The sequence below is a fragment of the Pelmatolapia mariae genome, linkage group LG17 (genome assembly GCF_036321145.2).
Source record: "Pelmatolapia mariae isolate MD_Pm_ZW linkage group LG17, Pm_UMD_F_2, whole genome shotgun sequence".
NCBI classification, from domain to species: domain Eukaryota; kingdom Metazoa; phylum Chordata; class Actinopteri; order Cichliformes; family Cichlidae; genus Pelmatolapia; species Pelmatolapia mariae.
In genome coordinates this window covers 27,303,825-27,320,645 of record NC_086242.1, presented here as the reverse complement: position 1 = coordinate 27,320,645, position 16,821 = coordinate 27,303,825, and the positions used below count along the sequence as shown (strand labels likewise).

At 45.2% G+C, this 16,821-nt stretch overlaps 1 protein-coding gene across 2 annotated transcripts in view; it reads left to right on the top strand.

The window, feature by feature from the left end:
* LOC134615630 (adenylate cyclase type 1-like) overlaps positions 1 to 16,821 on the top strand; it is a 60,974-nt gene that overhangs the window by 21,594 nt on the left and 22,559 nt on the right. For both annotated transcript variants that reach the window (XM_063460188.1, XM_063460189.1), the window contains exons 6-8: positions 1,741 to 1,899; positions 11,988 to 12,129; positions 14,251 to 14,406. In XM_063460188.1, the coding sequence (XP_063316258.1) occupies positions 1,741 to 1,899; positions 11,988 to 12,129; positions 14,251 to 14,406 (457 nt within the window). The remainder of the gene's footprint in view (positions 1 to 1,740; positions 1,900 to 11,987; positions 12,130 to 14,250; positions 14,407 to 16,821) is intronic.

Sequence of the window (16,821 nt, the reverse complement as noted above, 5' to 3'; positions counted from 1 at the left end):
GACATGCAGGCAAAAATTTCTTTGTTATGATTGTTTTGGGGAAGGACCAGAAGTCAACAGTTACACTACAATATGTGATCATCTGAATTGTTTCTTAAGAAGAAAACAATTTTATCCTTTTAAGTTGCTTTTGGTGCATTGCTTCTATGACAACAGTTTCTAGGAAATCTGAGAAAACTGGGGCACTTCTTACCTGCTTCAACAGTAATATACATCGATCAGGGATAACATTAGGACCACTTGTCTAGTATTGCGTCGGTCCCCCTTTTGCTGCCAAAACACCTGTCACAAAGGTAACCTAGAAAACTGACCTTTGTAACATGTGATTGATATTGAGTGTGTATATATTCCAATCCAAACAATTTCTAACCACATAGATTTGGTTGACTTCTAAATCTATTCCCTCTACTTCTTTTTCGTTCATTTGGCACCTAAAAGACACTTGCTTGTACGTAGCCCTGGCTTCCGCCCCGCTCCCTAAAAGGATGTAGACACCACATACACAGAGAACCTTTGCCTCACTTTCCTGTGTGAACCTGCGCCTGTCATGTTCTTTGCCCCACCGCTCTGTCTGGGAGGATGGATGCCGCAGTGGGAGCCCTTTATCTCAAAGGACAGGTGCTGCCATGCACACGCATTCCTCAGTATGCGTGTGAGTGTAAGATGTCCCTTCTTCAACCTTATGGGCAAACCACATTTTCTTTTCTGCCATCCTGTAAACAGACACACCCACCCCCACACACACGCAAACACACACTTTGTGAACCCTTTGCCATTCTCAATTTCTTTCCTCGGCTCCGTCTGTGACTGTCTCACATCTGAAGTGGGTGACCTCCCACAGGTTACTAGGTGATTTACCAGGGAGGAGAGGCTCTGGAAAAGTCCTGCTTTTTCGTCACTGCCCCACAGTACGACTCAGTGAAGGTGATCCACACATGCGCATTCATATTGTAAACACATACATGTGAACATAAACTTTTTTGAAGGCGCATTGAGTAGTTTGTGCTTTTTTTGGAACAAAGTTGAAATGTGTTGGAAACGTATGATTACAGATGCGCTTCTTTACATCAAAGATTTTGTACTCGTGTAGCAACCCTGAATCAGTTTTGCTACACGATTCAGAACTTTAAGATTCAAGATTAATTCCATTATCATAATCTAACACGAGGCTGTAAAACAATATCCACAAAAATAGCAATTAAAAAAAGGGCTCTTGTGCTCAAATGTGGTTGCGCTACAGCAGATGTTTCTGGTTGGCTTGCCACATGGCAGGAAGGTAAACAGGTTGTGGCAGGGGGTGGAATTGTCTTTTAATATCTTTTGGGTTGTGCACCAACATTTAACCTCATTGTACAGATATCACTGATGCTTGGTAGATGGTTGCCTGATTTGTTCCAACACATCCCATACCAGTTAGTGGTGTTTCCTGCTGGGAAACAGCTATGCTTCTTTGGAGATGTTAATAAGACCTTGTTGTGAGAATTTATCCTCTTTAAGTTTCCTTAAAGTGATGAGCTAAAGGTCACTGTAGTCTAACCTAGTGTTGTTAACACTCAGTAATCTGGAGAAATTTGCTGGGCATCTTTTACTACCCAGCATTATCATTGCTTCAGCCACACTGCTTCCTATATGGCAACAAAAAGAAAACAAAACAACAACAATAAAACAAAAATGCTTTAAATGTTAAATTGTCCTGGTTTTTGTTCAAGTAGTTATAAATCATTCTTTCCCCCCCTGCAGGTCGGTGGTGGAGGCCACAGAGGTGGATCTGAACATGCGCGTAGGCCTGCACACAGGACGGGTGCTGTGTGGCGTGCTGGGCCTGAGGAAATGGCAGTATGATGTCTGGTCAAACGATGTCACACTGGCGAATGTGATGGAGGCTGGAGGGCTGCCTGGGTCAGTACTGACTGTTACACCCACTGAAAATCAGACGAACACAGCACACACACTCATGCAAAGACACAGAATACAGTATGTCAGCTACAGTAATATGACACAGTGTTATGACAGACTTTCTGTATCTGTATGTACACTACTATGTTCATAGACTTCTCAAATGGTTATCATAATTCACAGGGTCATTTACATAGAAATGTAAAATTACCGTATTTTTCAGACCATAAGACACACCGAATTATATGGCGAGTTAAGTGAAACAAAACAGTCAGATAAGTCAGACTTAACTCATTCTTCTTGCTTCCTCCACTTCCGTACCATTAATTCATTAATGTTGAATTCTCTCGCAGCTGCTCTATTCCCATGTTGTTTCAGTATATTAATGACTAACCTGTTCTCCTGACTGAAGTTTGGTCCTTTTACAGTATCCTGCCATGCAATTGCATTTGTCCATAACCATCAGGAACCCTCATATTGGCATTGGAAGTGGAAAAAAGTTAGCGTTCATCCTCCAGTTTCACTGTGTTTATGTTATGCTAACATAGCTGTGTTGCTAGTGATCACGTAGCACATCATTATATACCAGCTAGCCCAACTTCAGTAACCCTACAAATGTCACTGCTGTTTAGTTTCCTGTATTCATTTATGTTGGAAGTGATAGCAGAGCTGTACATTTTAAGTTTTTCAGAAATCTCTCAGTCAGAATATGCTATATCTGTCATGGTTGGCTGTGTGGCAGGCAGGCAGGAGAGGTGGATCCAAAATGCAGGACTCAGACACGGGGGTTCAACTTAAAGCGCAGCTTTATTGCTGGGAAAAAACCTTGAATTAACTAAACTCACCAAAAAGCAAACAAAAACCCTAGAGAACTAAAACACTAGAACAGAAATACTAAACTGGAGCTGGAGACCAAAACACTGGAAACACAGAGGCAAAACACACAGCTAGTTGAGGGTACGACGCGACACTGAGCAGGGGCAAACACAGGGCTAATATACACAGGGAAGTAATCAGGGAATGGACAACAGAAGGGAGACACAGCTGGGAGAAATCAGGACTGACGAGACAGGGGAAAACGTAAACAGAACACACTGACATCAGACACAGACCTTCACAATAAAACAGGAACTACACAAGCAAAGACACAGACTAAGAAACGCGGACTAAACACAGGAACACATGGGCAGAACTGAATAAACACTAAACAGAGGAAGAACAGAACCAAAATCACAATGGAAAAACACAAAACGCTGGGTCAAAAGGACCCAGGATCATGACAGTACCCCCCCCTCGAAGGCTGGCCCCAGACAGCCCAACAAGAAAAACAAAACCGCCCGAAAAACAGAAAACCCGACCAGGGCGGGCGGCGGGGGTCCAGGACGGAGGGCTCGGAGCAACACAAAACAGGTGCACTAGACAGCAAAAAACAAAACACGAGTCCCAAAACCAAAAGAAAAGAAACACACCAGCGCTCAAGAAAACAGTCCAAATCAGAACACCTCAGGGGGCCGGCCGTGAGGACGGCAACGTGGACACAGTTCAGGGGGACGGCCAGGGGGCCGACAGCACCGGAGCCCAGACAGTTCAGGGGGTCGGCCGTGAGGACGGCAGCGGCGGCGACGTGGGCACAGTTCAGGGGGTCGGCCGTGAGGACGGCAGCGGCGGCGACGTGGGCACAGTTCAGGGGGCCGGCCCGGGGGCCGGCAACACAGGAGCCAAGGGGAAAGCAGTTCAGGCGGCCGACCGTGCGCACGGCAACGGCGGCGCCGGGCAAACAGTTCAGGGGGCCGCCCTCGACGGCCATGATGCCGACTCGGAGGCTTGAAAAGCGGCCAACAAAGGCGAGGAGGCGCAGGTCGAGCCGGCTCTGACAGCAGAGTTGCCACAGCAGGACCAGGCGAGGCTGAGGCCGGACCAGGCAAGGCCGGACCGGGCGGCCGCGTGGCAGCTGCGGAAGCCAAAGAAGCTGATGCTGACGCTGCAGGCGCGGATGAAGCTGATGATGATGATGCTGGACCAGACGAGGAAGAGGACACGGAGGCTGGACCAGACGAGGAAGAGGACACGGAGGCTGGACCAGACGAGGAAGAGGACACGGAGGCTGGACCAGACGAGGAAGAGGACACGGAGGCTGCAGCTGGCGTGGATGATGAGGCTGCAGCTGGCGTGGATGATGAGGCTGCAGCTGGCGTGGATGATGAGGCTGCAGCTGACGACGGCGTGGAAGCCGGAGACGGAGGCGCTGCAGCTGACGACGGCGTGGAAGCCGGAGACGGAGGCGCTGCAGCTGACGACGGCGTGGAAGCCGGAGACGGAGGCGCTGCAGCTGACGACGGCGTGGAAGCCGGAGACGGAGGCGCTGCAGCTGACGACGGCGTGGAAGCCGGAGACGGAGGCGCTGCAGCTGGCGACGGCGTGGAAGCCGGAGACGGAGGCGCTGCAGCTGGCGACGGCGTGGAAGCCGGAGACGGAGGCGCTGCAGCTGGCGACGGCGTGGAAGCCGGAGACGGAGGCGCTGCAGCTGGCGTGGATGATGAGGCTGCAGCTGGCGTGGATGATGAGGCTGCAGCTGGCGTGGATGATGAGGCTGCAGCTGGCGTGGATGATGAGGCTGCAGCTGGCGTGGATGATGAGGCTGCAGCTGGCGTGGATGATGAGGCTGCAGCTGGCGTGGATGATGAGGCTGCAGCTGGCGTGGATGATGAGGCTGCAGCTGACGACGGCGTGGAAGCCGGAGACGGAGGCGCTGCAGCAGGCGACGGCGTGGAAGCCGGAGACGGAGGCGCTGCAGCAGGCGACGGCGTGGAAGCCGGAGACGGAGGCGCTGCAGCAGGCGAGGATGGTGAGGCTGCAGCTGGCGGCGGCGTGGAAGCCGGAGACGCTGCAGGCGGCGACGGCGTGGAAGCCGGAGGCGGTGAGGCTGCAGCTGGCGTGGAAGCCGGAGACGGAAGCGCTGCAGGCGGCGGCGTGGAAGCCGGAGGCGGCGGCGCTGCAGCTGGCGTGAACGAAGAGGCTGCAGCTGGCGTGAATGAAGAGGCTGCAGCTGGCGTGGAAGCCGGAGACGGAGGCGCTGCAGCTGGCGGCGGCGTGGACGCCGGAGATGGAGGCGCTGCAGCTGGCGGCGGCGTGGACGCCGGAGACGGAGGCGCTGCAGGCTGGACGGATCCCTTGGACCCTCCAGCGACGACAGGAAGCAAAGGCCGGACGGATCCCTTGGACCCTCCAGCGACGACAGGAAGCAAAGGCCGGACGGATCCCTTGGACCCTCCAGCGACGACAGGAAGCAAAGGCCGGACGGATCCCTTGGACCCTCCAGCGACGACAGGAAGCAAAGGCCGGACGGATCCCTTGGACCCTCCAGCGGAGACACGAGGCAAAGGCCGGAGCGGTCCTTCGGACCCTCCAGCGGAGACACGAGGCAAAGGCCGGGGCGGTCCCTCGGACCCTCCAGCGGAGACTAGAGACGAAAGCTGGAGCGGTCCCTCGGACCCTCCAGCGGAGACTAGAGACGAAGGCCGGAGCGGTCCCTCGGACCCTCCAGCAGAAGCCATGACCAAGCCAGCAGTCATGGAGGCCACTAGCTGACACAGTGGCGACTGACAATGCACTGAGCACTGGCTCCGCCCAGGCAACGCTGACATGAGGTGGTACTCAGGGGGCTGCTTAAACTGCAGGGGTCCAGAATTAGCTGGGGCCTGACACCTAGCCTCTGGGGAAGCCCTGGAGTGGCAAACTGTACCAACGGCGGCTAAACCCTGAAAAGTACACTGAGAAGACGTAAGACTTCCTCCCTGCGTGGAGTGAACGGGTGAACCTGGTGGCCCTGGGGCCTGGACTACAGGCGGCACTGGAGGCACTGGAGACTGGACTACAGGCGGCACTGGAGGCACTGGAGACTGAACTACAGGCGACACTGGAGGCACTGGAGACTGAACTACAGGCGACACTGGAGGCACTGGAGACTGAACTACAGGCGACACTGGAGGCACTGGAGACTGAACTACAGGCGACACTGGAGGCACTGGAGACTGAACTACAGGCGACACTGGAGGCACTGGAGACTGAACTACAGGCGACACTGGAGGCACTGGAGACTGAACTACAGGCGACACTGGAGGCACTGGAGACTGAACTACAGGCGACACTGGAGGCACTGGAGACTGAACTACAGGCGACACTGGAGGCACTGGAGACTGAACTACAGGCGACACTGGAGGCACTGGAGACTGAACTACAGGCGACACTGGAGGCACTGGAGACTGAACTACAGGCGACACTGGAGGCACTGGAGACTGAACTACAGGCGACACTGGAGGCACTGGAGACTGAACTACAGGCGACACTGGAGGCACTGGAGACTGAACTACAGGCGACACTGGAGGCACTGGAGGCTGAACTACAGGCGACACTGGAGGCACTGGAGGCTGAACTACAGGCGACACTGGAGGCACTGGAGGCTGAACTACAGGCGACACTGGAGGCACTGGAGGCTGAACTACAGGCGACACTGGAGGCACTGGAGGCTGAACTACAGGCGACACTGGAGGCACTGGAGGCTGAACTACAGGCGACACTGGAGGCACTGGAGACTGAACTACAGGCGACACTGGAGACTGAACTACAGGTGACACTGGAGGCACTGGAGACTGAACTACAGGTGACACTGGAGGCACTGGAGACTGAACTACAGGTGACACTGGAGGCACTGGAGACTGAACTACAGGTGACACTGGAGGCACTGGAGACTGAACTACAGGTGACACTGGAGGCACTGGAGACTGAACTACAGGTGACACTGGAGGCACTGGAGACTGAACTACAGGTGACACTGGAGGCACTGGAGACTGAGTGGAGAGTGGCTGCGTAGGACAGTGAGGATGCAGTCTCTTACTGACGGGAGGATCGAAGGATTTGGTTAGTCTTGATTGGAAAAGATGCTGACGCTGAGAATACCAGGCTGCGAGGGCGTCCAGAAGGGCCGTGGAATCTTCCTTGCCTGGACCACCCATGCCAAACAGCTCAAAGCAACACCTGGCTCGCAGAGCTGCTATTATTTGAGTTAGTCTTTTAATGTCCAAAAAGCTGGCTGTACAAAGGGTGGAAGACAGAAAGTTGTCAAAAAAAACAACCTGAATGAGTCTCTTGGGGGTGTTCTCAGCGTGGATAACGTCCCGGCAATAATTCCACAGCTGCGCGAGGAACAGTGAGTCTGCTGGATCCATTTGATGGTCGCGTCGTTCTGTCATGGTTGGCTGTGTGGCAGGCAGGCAGGAGAGGTGGATCCAAAATGCAGGACTCAGACACGGGGGTTCAACTTAAAGCGCAGCTTTATTGCTGGGAAAAAACCTTGAATTAACTAAACTCACCAAAAAGCAAACAAAAACCCTAGAGAACTAAAACACTAGAACAGAAATACTAAACTGGAGCTGGAGACCAAAACACTGGAAACACAGAGGCAAAACACACAGCTAGTTGAGGGTACGACGCGACACTGAGCAGGGGCAAACACAGGGCTAATATACACAGGGAAGTAATCAGGGAATGGACAACAGAAGGGAGACACAGCTGGGAGAAATCAGGACTGACGAGACAGGGGAAAACGTAAACAGAACACACTGACATCAGACACAGACCTTCACAATAAAACAGGAACTACACAAGCAAAGACACAGACTAAGAAACGCGGACTAAACACAGGAACACATGGGCAGAACTGAATAAACACTAAACAGAGGAAGAACAGAACCAAAATCACAATGGAAAAACACAAAACGCTGGGTCAAAAGGACCCAGGATCATGACAATATCATGTTTAGGTGGTAACTAGCAAGCTAACTTCCTGCTAACTTCTAACTCCGTTAAATTTAATAAATTCTGTTTTCATGGATGCCTGGATGTTAAACTTAATTGTTACACCTGGTAAAGCTGCAAAACGATCATTTTATTAAAGATGAAACAATTTAGACCATGTTTAACTCTCAGTAATGCCACAGTGTTCGTTTGACTTTGGAACCTGAAGGGGACGGATTTTTGGACCCAGATTACTCCGTGAGGCTCCTGACTACGGTAGCTATAATGCTCCGACAATCCATCAAGCGGTACGGTTTTGTAGCTTACAAAGTCGTACTAAAGCATTTTTTGACAGATTTTTGAGTGCCGTGTACCACATAAAATTGGTTTGAGGTCAGTAACCACAACCAGAATTCATACATAAGGCGCACCGGATTATAAGACACACTGACGATTTTTGAGAAAATTGAAGGATTTTAAGTGCGCCTTATAGTGTGGAAAATATGGTACCTTTAAAAAAACCAAAAACAGACAAACAATGAATTTAGCAAGCTATTGCTTACCTAAGTATTTTTCAAAATGTATAAAAATTGTGAAAATGCACTTGATCAGTCACCCATTTTCCATCCATTAACTGAAGATCAGTGAAAAAGTGTATAAAATAGTGTTTGAGCATGAGCTGACATTGTTACCAGATATGAAAGAAAGCTTTCACAAGACTCTAAGCAGTCCCATGGAAAACTGTATCATTAGCTTGTTGGACAAACTTTAAAAAGCTAGAAGCTGAAGTACTCATTTTCTGTAGGTCTCTATCAGTTTTTCACATTATTGTGAAATTTTGGCCCCTGTGTTTGAGGCCATTGTCCTGTTTCATGATTCAATTTTGGTCCAGCTTTACCATTTAGACAGATGCCCTCACATTTGACTCTAGAAAATTTACAGGTCCTGTGCCTGAATCATCACCTCTCCAACACTGTGCTTGACAGCTGGTAGGATGTGTTTGTGCTGATATGCTGTCTTTGTTTTCTTCCAGACATGTTGCATCATGGCCAAACATCTTTACATTGATTTCACCTGTCCAAAGGACATTGTTCCATTCTCATGGATTCTTTAGCTACAGCTTTGCAAACCTAAGCCATGCTGCCATGTTCATTTTAGAGAGAAGAGGCTTTCTCCTGGCAACCCTTCCAATCAAGCCATAGTTCTTCAGTCTTTTTCTACTGTTCTGAGCTTACCATTTTACTTGCTAACTGAGGCCTGTAGAGTGCATGGTTTGCATGGTTTGACTTGGTGGGATGTCCACCCCTGAGAAGACTGTTGTGGTGTGTTAACACATACCTGGATACTCCAGACTAGCAAACTGCCAAAAAATCTGCCTTTATCGACCTGCTCACACTTACTGATGATGATTTGAATTACAGCATCCAACTGCTACTTACCAATTCCTCTGGAAGCAGTGAGGGTGGACTTAATTTTTCACACGAATAGATCGAGGCCTGTGAAAACTTTTTTTTTCCACATGACTGCACATTGTGTAGCACTTTCTCTAATAATCTATCACCATCTGATAAATATAAATTCTAGATCAAAAGCGTGCTCAGAATAAGAGCACATCAAATCATTAGTTAAAAGAAAAATCTTACGACTTTAGCAAAAAAATGTAAATTGTGTATTTACAGAATTCACACGCAAGTATTATAAAATATAAATAAGATAAAAATTCACTAACTGGGTCCATGTCCTTATTTTAGTTTTGACAGCATTTTAGTAGATAAAGCTGATTGGCCTGGACGTGAACTGAGCTGCGGTTTGGGGAAGGCCTCGAAGGGGACTGGCGGCAGCTCCCCGGCCTGGCAGATCTCCATGTACTAAATAGATGTAAAGAAGTTAAAGAATTGAAAAGGGCAGGGAGGGTGGGGCACGTAAACGAGAATGAACAGCTTGTAGAACTGGAGAAACATATATAGATGAGAACTGGAAGGAGAATGTTTGGAGATGTGGTCCCGCTCCTGAAATTCCGATACTTTATCTCCAAATATTGCATGCTGCTTACATAACATAAAATACCTACAGGGATCAGGCATAACATCATGACCATTGACAGGTGAAGTGAAGAACACTGATTATCTCTTCATCATGGCTCCCGTTAGTGAGTGGGATATATTAAGGACTCATATTAGGAACCCAAATTGTGGTGGCTAGACGACTGGGTCAGAGCATCTGCAAAACTGCAGCTCTTCTGGGGTGGTTTGGGTTTGCAGTCGTCATCGGGCCCAAAACACCCCACAAAAGCCTATGACCATACTGCTGTTTCGCCAGCAATAGGGTCATAGGCTAAGACTGATTGATTGATATCAGTTCTGACAGAAAGGTGTCAGAATACACAGTGCATCACAGTTTGTGCATAGCTGCAGACCAATCAGGAAGCCCGTGCTGACCCCCGTCTACTGCTGAAAACACCAACAATGAGCACGTGAGCATCAGAACTGCACTGTGGAGCAATGGAAAAAGCGTCACCTGGTCAGATGAATCATGTTTTCTTTTACAATCGTGTGTAATTTCCTTGGGAGCACCTGGCACCGGGATTCTCCATGGAAAGAAAGCCAGCCAGCTGCAAAACATTGGGTTCTGCCATCGTTGTGGATGTTACTTAGACATGTAACACTTAGCTAAGCATTGTTGCAGAGCATGTACACCCTATTAAGGAAACAGTACTCCCTGATGGTGGTGGCCTCTTTCAGCAGGATAATGTGCCCTGCCACAAAGCAAAAATGGTACAAGAATGGTTTGAGGAGCACAACAGAGTTTGAGGTGTTGACTTTGCCTCTAAATTTGCCAGATCTCAATCCAGTCGAGCATCTTCGATCCATGGAGGCCCCACTTTGCAACTGGAAGGACTTAAAAGATCTGTTGCTAAAAACTTGGTGCCAAATACCGCAGCACACGTTCATATTAAGCGGCGGGTCATAATGTTATGCCTGATTGGTGTATACGTATATGCAGCCATCAGATTGTGTTTTGGACAGCACCACATTTTTTGACATCAGAAGGGATCATATTGGAAAAAAAATACTAGAATTTCACTCACCTCACTCAAGCACAAATTTATTGGACTTTACTACATATAATTAGTGTAATAATCTCATACTATAACTTATACTAAGCTATGGTTTACAGTTTTTGTACTTTTTCCAATAAATAGAAAAGATATTACAGGTCCGATTGAATAAGGTGCTGCTTACAACTGTTGTAAGATACATCCTTAAACTTGTCATGTCGATCTGACCTAGAAAAAGCCAAACAAAATATCAAAGCAATGTAAACATAAAACAGCATCCCTGAGTAGGCACACCAACATCTGCTCAACAAGTAACTGAGAGATCACAACCTGTGTTAGTTTACAGAGTTGTACCAAAATAAACCACACGGGTCATCCTGATATTTAGCTAAGTGTTTTTAACTGTTTCCATACAACATCTGGATTGACTTGGCTTACTGTAATCATTTGTGGAATCATTTCGTTGGTGTTCATGCTAATTGTTGATGAAGTAGTAAATAAAATGATCTTTTAAGAGGTCAACTTTTCCCACATTCTGCCCTGAAAAACCGTTGCAAGAAAATAATTCAGATTTAATGTAGTTGCACAAATGTGCTAACTAGGACATAAACAGCAGCTAAAAATAAAACTGACCACCACGATTAAATTAATGTCACTTCATTAAACTGGCTGCAGAAATGATCAGACCAACACAGTGTATACGGACGTGGTTGGGTTTCTTTATTTTGTTCACTAGTTCTTTTCAGGTTACGGCACAACTCGAGCCAGGAGTCAGCTCCTCTCGAGGCCTCCTCCACTGCACACTCTCCCCATCAGTCTCCTCCGTCACTATATACAAGGAGAGAGTGATTAGTCTCTGCACAAACACCTGTCCCCTCTGCCACCCCGACGCCGCCCCGAGAGCTCACTGCGCCACCCGTCCCACAGCAGCAGGCCAGAGACCACACCCCTGCCACACTGGCACACAGTAACAAGCAGATTTGCATTTTAAACAGCGCTGAAATGAGATCGCCTGTTTGGCTAAATTTGGTTCTGTTTCAAGTGAGGTAATAAGATTTTAGGACTCGTTACCAGATTAGATGATTTATCAGGATGAAAATTTCCATGATGTGACGAGTTTTGAGCAAGCCGAGGGGCTATTAAGCTGATAAAAATAATGAGGGGATAATGATTTGAGACCTTAGCGTTGGACTTTTTATCACCAACTGCTTTTTGTCCTCTGCTTTGCTTGTGCTCCCAGCAAGGTGCACATCACAAGGACCACCCTGGAGTGTTTGAATGGAGACTACGAGGTGGAACCGGGCTTTGGCCACGAGAGACATGCCTTCCTACAGAAGCATCACATAGAAACGTTTTTCATCGTGCCATCACACAGACGGAAAGTACGACAGAATGATTTCTTTTCTGCAGATTCTCTTACAACCGTATAACTTGAGAGGTGACACAGCTGTCAGTGTTGTAATAGTTAATCCTCTGATGGAGGGAGAGGGAGGCAAGCCATGTGCTAAGCTGGCATACACATGACTAGTATCAATATCTCACACCAACTGCACATGTGCGTCGGAGCTGGCTGTTCGTGTCAGAAAAATGTTTTAAATCCCTCGTAAAGTGCACATGCACAACGCTGGCACCGGCATGCACACGCAGATAAACACTTGATCCAGGTTTTGTAATATCCCACATTCACAGTTTACTGTAAAAATCCCACTCAAGCCTACTTAATTTCCATGAATGAGACAATTCTCCACATTTAATTTCATGCCATGTCCTTTTAACCCCTTCATTAATGGAGAATATAAATTTTAAATTTAAACATTTTTGAATTAAAAGATTTTTATGGATAATTAAATGGAGGGAAGATGCAATCAGAAACATTGATGTTAAATTGAAATTTCAGAAGTGCATCCCAGGCGAAATTACCTAGGAGGCTTCAGGAAGCAAAGTTTAACTTGTGGAGGGTTCCAAAATAATAATAATAATTATGATGAATTGGCAAGAAATAACATTACATTCGTCCCTAAAACAGAATATATGTTGCTTTTCCTTTCCACACATGACACTGAAGTAAATCTCTTTCGATTTTTGAATCAAATGAAATCAAGGCCTGATGTCTTCTCTGTCCCATCTAGCCTAAAATGAAGCATAGCAATAGTGAATTTAGGATTTTTTTAAAATTTAGATGCATTTTACTACTTATTATGAGAGCTGTGCTATTTTTGGAGCTACATATTTGTTATTGTCATTTTACATTTACTCATATTTAGTCATATGACTAAATGTAAAAGGAGTGTGCCTGCTTATATTGTGCTTGTTCAGATCTACTGCGCATTATCATAATACATTTTCTTTGTTTGTAATACATGTAGAGTGATACATCTGTCCTAAGGGCCAATGGCAATACATAGCTCTGATTAATGAGGACTTAAAGGCAGCCACTGGCGCAGTGTGGCATGACACACATTTTGTGTTGCTACTGTGTTTTTAATAACAGCTGGCTGGTGGCGACTTTTATTGACCCTGTAGAATACCAAGAAATGAGCAGCACATTATTTTTGGTAATATATGAAACTGATTTAAAAGAAAGAAACAAAACAAAACAAAAACATTTATTGTTTTTTCAGCCAGTATAAAAAAAACCCTTAAAACCATAATAGCTTTAACAAATTTACAAACATAGGACATTTAATAAGACTTACAATTTCCTTGATCTTAATCAAAGCTTTATAATGACCCACAACGGTCAGGGTGACTTGAACTGACTAGTCTTTAAGCACCCTTAAAACAATAAGAACAAAATAATCACATTCACATGTCCAACTATTTAGTTAAAAGATTAAGTACCTCTAAAATACATGGCCCAAATCAATAATTGTATTAATTATAAAAGCAATAGTAATGTAAATGTTCCAGCCTATTTAACCTTTTTCATCTCAACCATATTTAATGTAGTACAACATACAGTAGCAACAGTAATACAAAAATCCTAACAATGTATGCCACAAAGCTAAATTTATAAGTCTGATACAGCACATGATAAATGGTAAAATTCTAATGTTACGGCAAATATCCATATTCAAATACGAGACTGCATAATGCTAATGATAATTACTTTGACTTTGGCATGTTTCAGTTTCATATATTTCACAGTTTCACTTCGCAAGCAAGAAAAAATAACATAAAAAATGAAAGACGGATTGAATTTGTGGATGTATTAGTTACGAGTTTTTGTGTTTACTGTTTGTGCTGTCAATTATTCTATCAAAGCTGTGCTTAATTGTGCTATATACACTAGGCTAAATGTTAGCTTTTTCTTCCTGAAAAATATTAACAAGATAACTGTAAGAGACTTAATGCTTCATTTGATTTATGTGATGTTTTCTTTTTCTTCTTTTTTTTCAAAAAAGCCTATTATAGTATATCATATCAAGCCTTAAATGTGTTTAGTATGTTGAGTTCTTTATCAAATGTTCTATTTATTGTTTTATTTTTATCTTTATTTCCAGATCTTTCCTGGTATTATCCTATCAGACATCAAACCAGCCAAGAGGATGAAGTTCAAGACAGTGTGCTACTTGCTTGTGCAGCTCATGCACTGTAGGAAGATGTTCAAGGCCGAGATCCCCTTCTCCAATGTCATGACCTGTGAGGATGATGACAAGGTATGTGTAAAAAGCACTAAGGGAAGCATCTCTTTGGTTTCAAATGACAAAAGTAATTTGCTATGCTTGCATATGAGTGCACAGAATATGAATTACTAGTTCGCATAGTCAAATGGCAATCCTTTTATTAGACTTGCCTATAGGTGTTTTTTGGGTGGATTGAAATCCTGCTTGGATCCATAATCTGCATGTCAAACAATCACACAAGCAAACATTAATATGTATTTAATGTTTGCTTGTATTGTATTAATGTATTAATATGTATATTTCACATCTTCAGAAGTACCACAGTACTCCTGCCTTATGACAAACTCTTAAAAAGTAAGCCACTGGGACTGATACAACCACTGACATTGACTTTATATATGCCAGATTACAATTTCATGTCCATATGAGCATCACCTTGTTCTTGTTGATATGTTTCTTAGCTCTGTGTGTGACGCGGCAGTGAGTCAGTCATGGAGTCGTCGAGTGTTTGAGCGATTGGTGTTGTGTCACAGTGTCTGGCTGTCAGAAATAGCCTGCTAGCTCTAATCCGCCCAACTCTGTGAGCCCGTCCAGGCATTAGCACTTCATGATTTTGATGAGGTTGCATTACAACTGCTGGTAATCACCCACTGCCTGGTATCATCTCTCATAATAGCATTAGACACATTGTTATATGATTATCCAAGTAGCTAAAATCCTTCCTTTGTGACACATAGCAAATCTATAATAGAATTATGACTGGGAATTGTTTGGTGCTATTTACAAGATCTAATCTTGCTATACATGACAAATTAAAAATGGTGACTCTTGCTTCACTGTCACCTGTCAAGGGGCGGAATACATTAGGCAGCAAGTGAATATTCAGTTCTTGATACAGATGTGTTGGAAGTAGGAAAAATGGCCAAGCATCAGAATCAGAGAGACTTTGCTAAGCCAAACTTTAATGGCTAGGACACTGACTGTTCCAGGAGGGTTTTTCTAGTTAGTACATACTAAAAGTGGTCCAAAGAACGGTTTTGAATGACAACACAGTTATCACCAGGTTCATCTGGGAAAGTTTGTGTTTTAGGGCGTTACTTTGATGGGTTCACAAACATAAAAAGTTCAAGCTTTAGACGTGATTTCAAATATCTCAGTGTGACTGAGCATCTGTGGAATATTCTGAAAAAACAAGTCAAACTGAGGGAGCCTTCACCTGGCAACTATGCTGCTTACATCTTTTTGCTACAGGACATCGTCAGAAATCTTGTGGAGTCTCGATTCCCCAACAAGCAAAAGCTGATTTTATGACTAAAGGGGGTCTTTAAAGCATGTATGCAGGATGTGGCATGTACTGTGCTTTGAAACACATTATCTTGATTAGCTTGCACCCACTTTGGGGGCACTGTGGTCAACGTTAGGAATAACTTTGATTGCTGCATGCTGTGAAAGGAGAAGGGGGGTATCCAGCTGGCAGCACAGAAGGCTGTGTGTGTGGAACAGGAGTTGAAAAAGCAGATCTAAAAGAAAAATGTCTTCATATAATATTATACTGTAGCCAATGAGCAGTAACTTCTGCAGGTAACATGCCATTCTGTAGTTTGTTATCATAATTTTCAAATTGGGCATTATTTTATTCATTATTGTATTTGACAACTGAGTTCCATCTCCCTGGATTCCACCCACAGGACCAATAAAAAACCGTCACACAGAAAAAGCAATTAAAACACACCAATGTGTACTTTGTCTACCTACTTCTTATTTTCTGATTAACTGCTACCTGAAACTTCAGTGTGATGTGACATTAGTGCCACTGTTGTATTACCAGCAGCAAATAAGTATTTATAACCGTATCATCAGATTGTATATTAGACCTTTCTCTTTGCCACCATCAGATCAAAAGCACAATGTCAATACAATGCCCATTTTAATGAGGTTCAGCTATAGTTCATATCTATATATACTTTAATTTACATTATAAAATGTGATCACATCTTAATCTGCTACATGGAACTTGTAGTAAGTTGGCATGTAATCAAGAAACAAAAGAACCACCCCCCCCCCCCCACCCCCCCCCCAAAAAAAAGGCTATTAATGGGTGGTGGAGCAAAGAAAAACTGTTTCTTTTCTTTTTTTTTTACCAAGGTCTTTTAATGATAAGAGCCTTGTGCCTAAATTTGTGTCTGAGCTCTAACTTCACAGTGGTTAAACAATATTCAAGGCCCTGTGGTTTTGATTGGTTAGATTTAAAGTCTTTTTGTTAATTTCTTAATCTGTTTAAAAAAAAAATTCAGTCACCTGACTTCTAATTTCAGCCTTCTCTGCATTTATGAATTTGTGCACGCATAACATGCGTGTGTGCATCTCTGTGAGCTGCTATTGGTGAGGTAGTTTGACGGTAAGTAATGAGTATTATATCCTCAGATATTCAGACAAGCATGTCTGCAA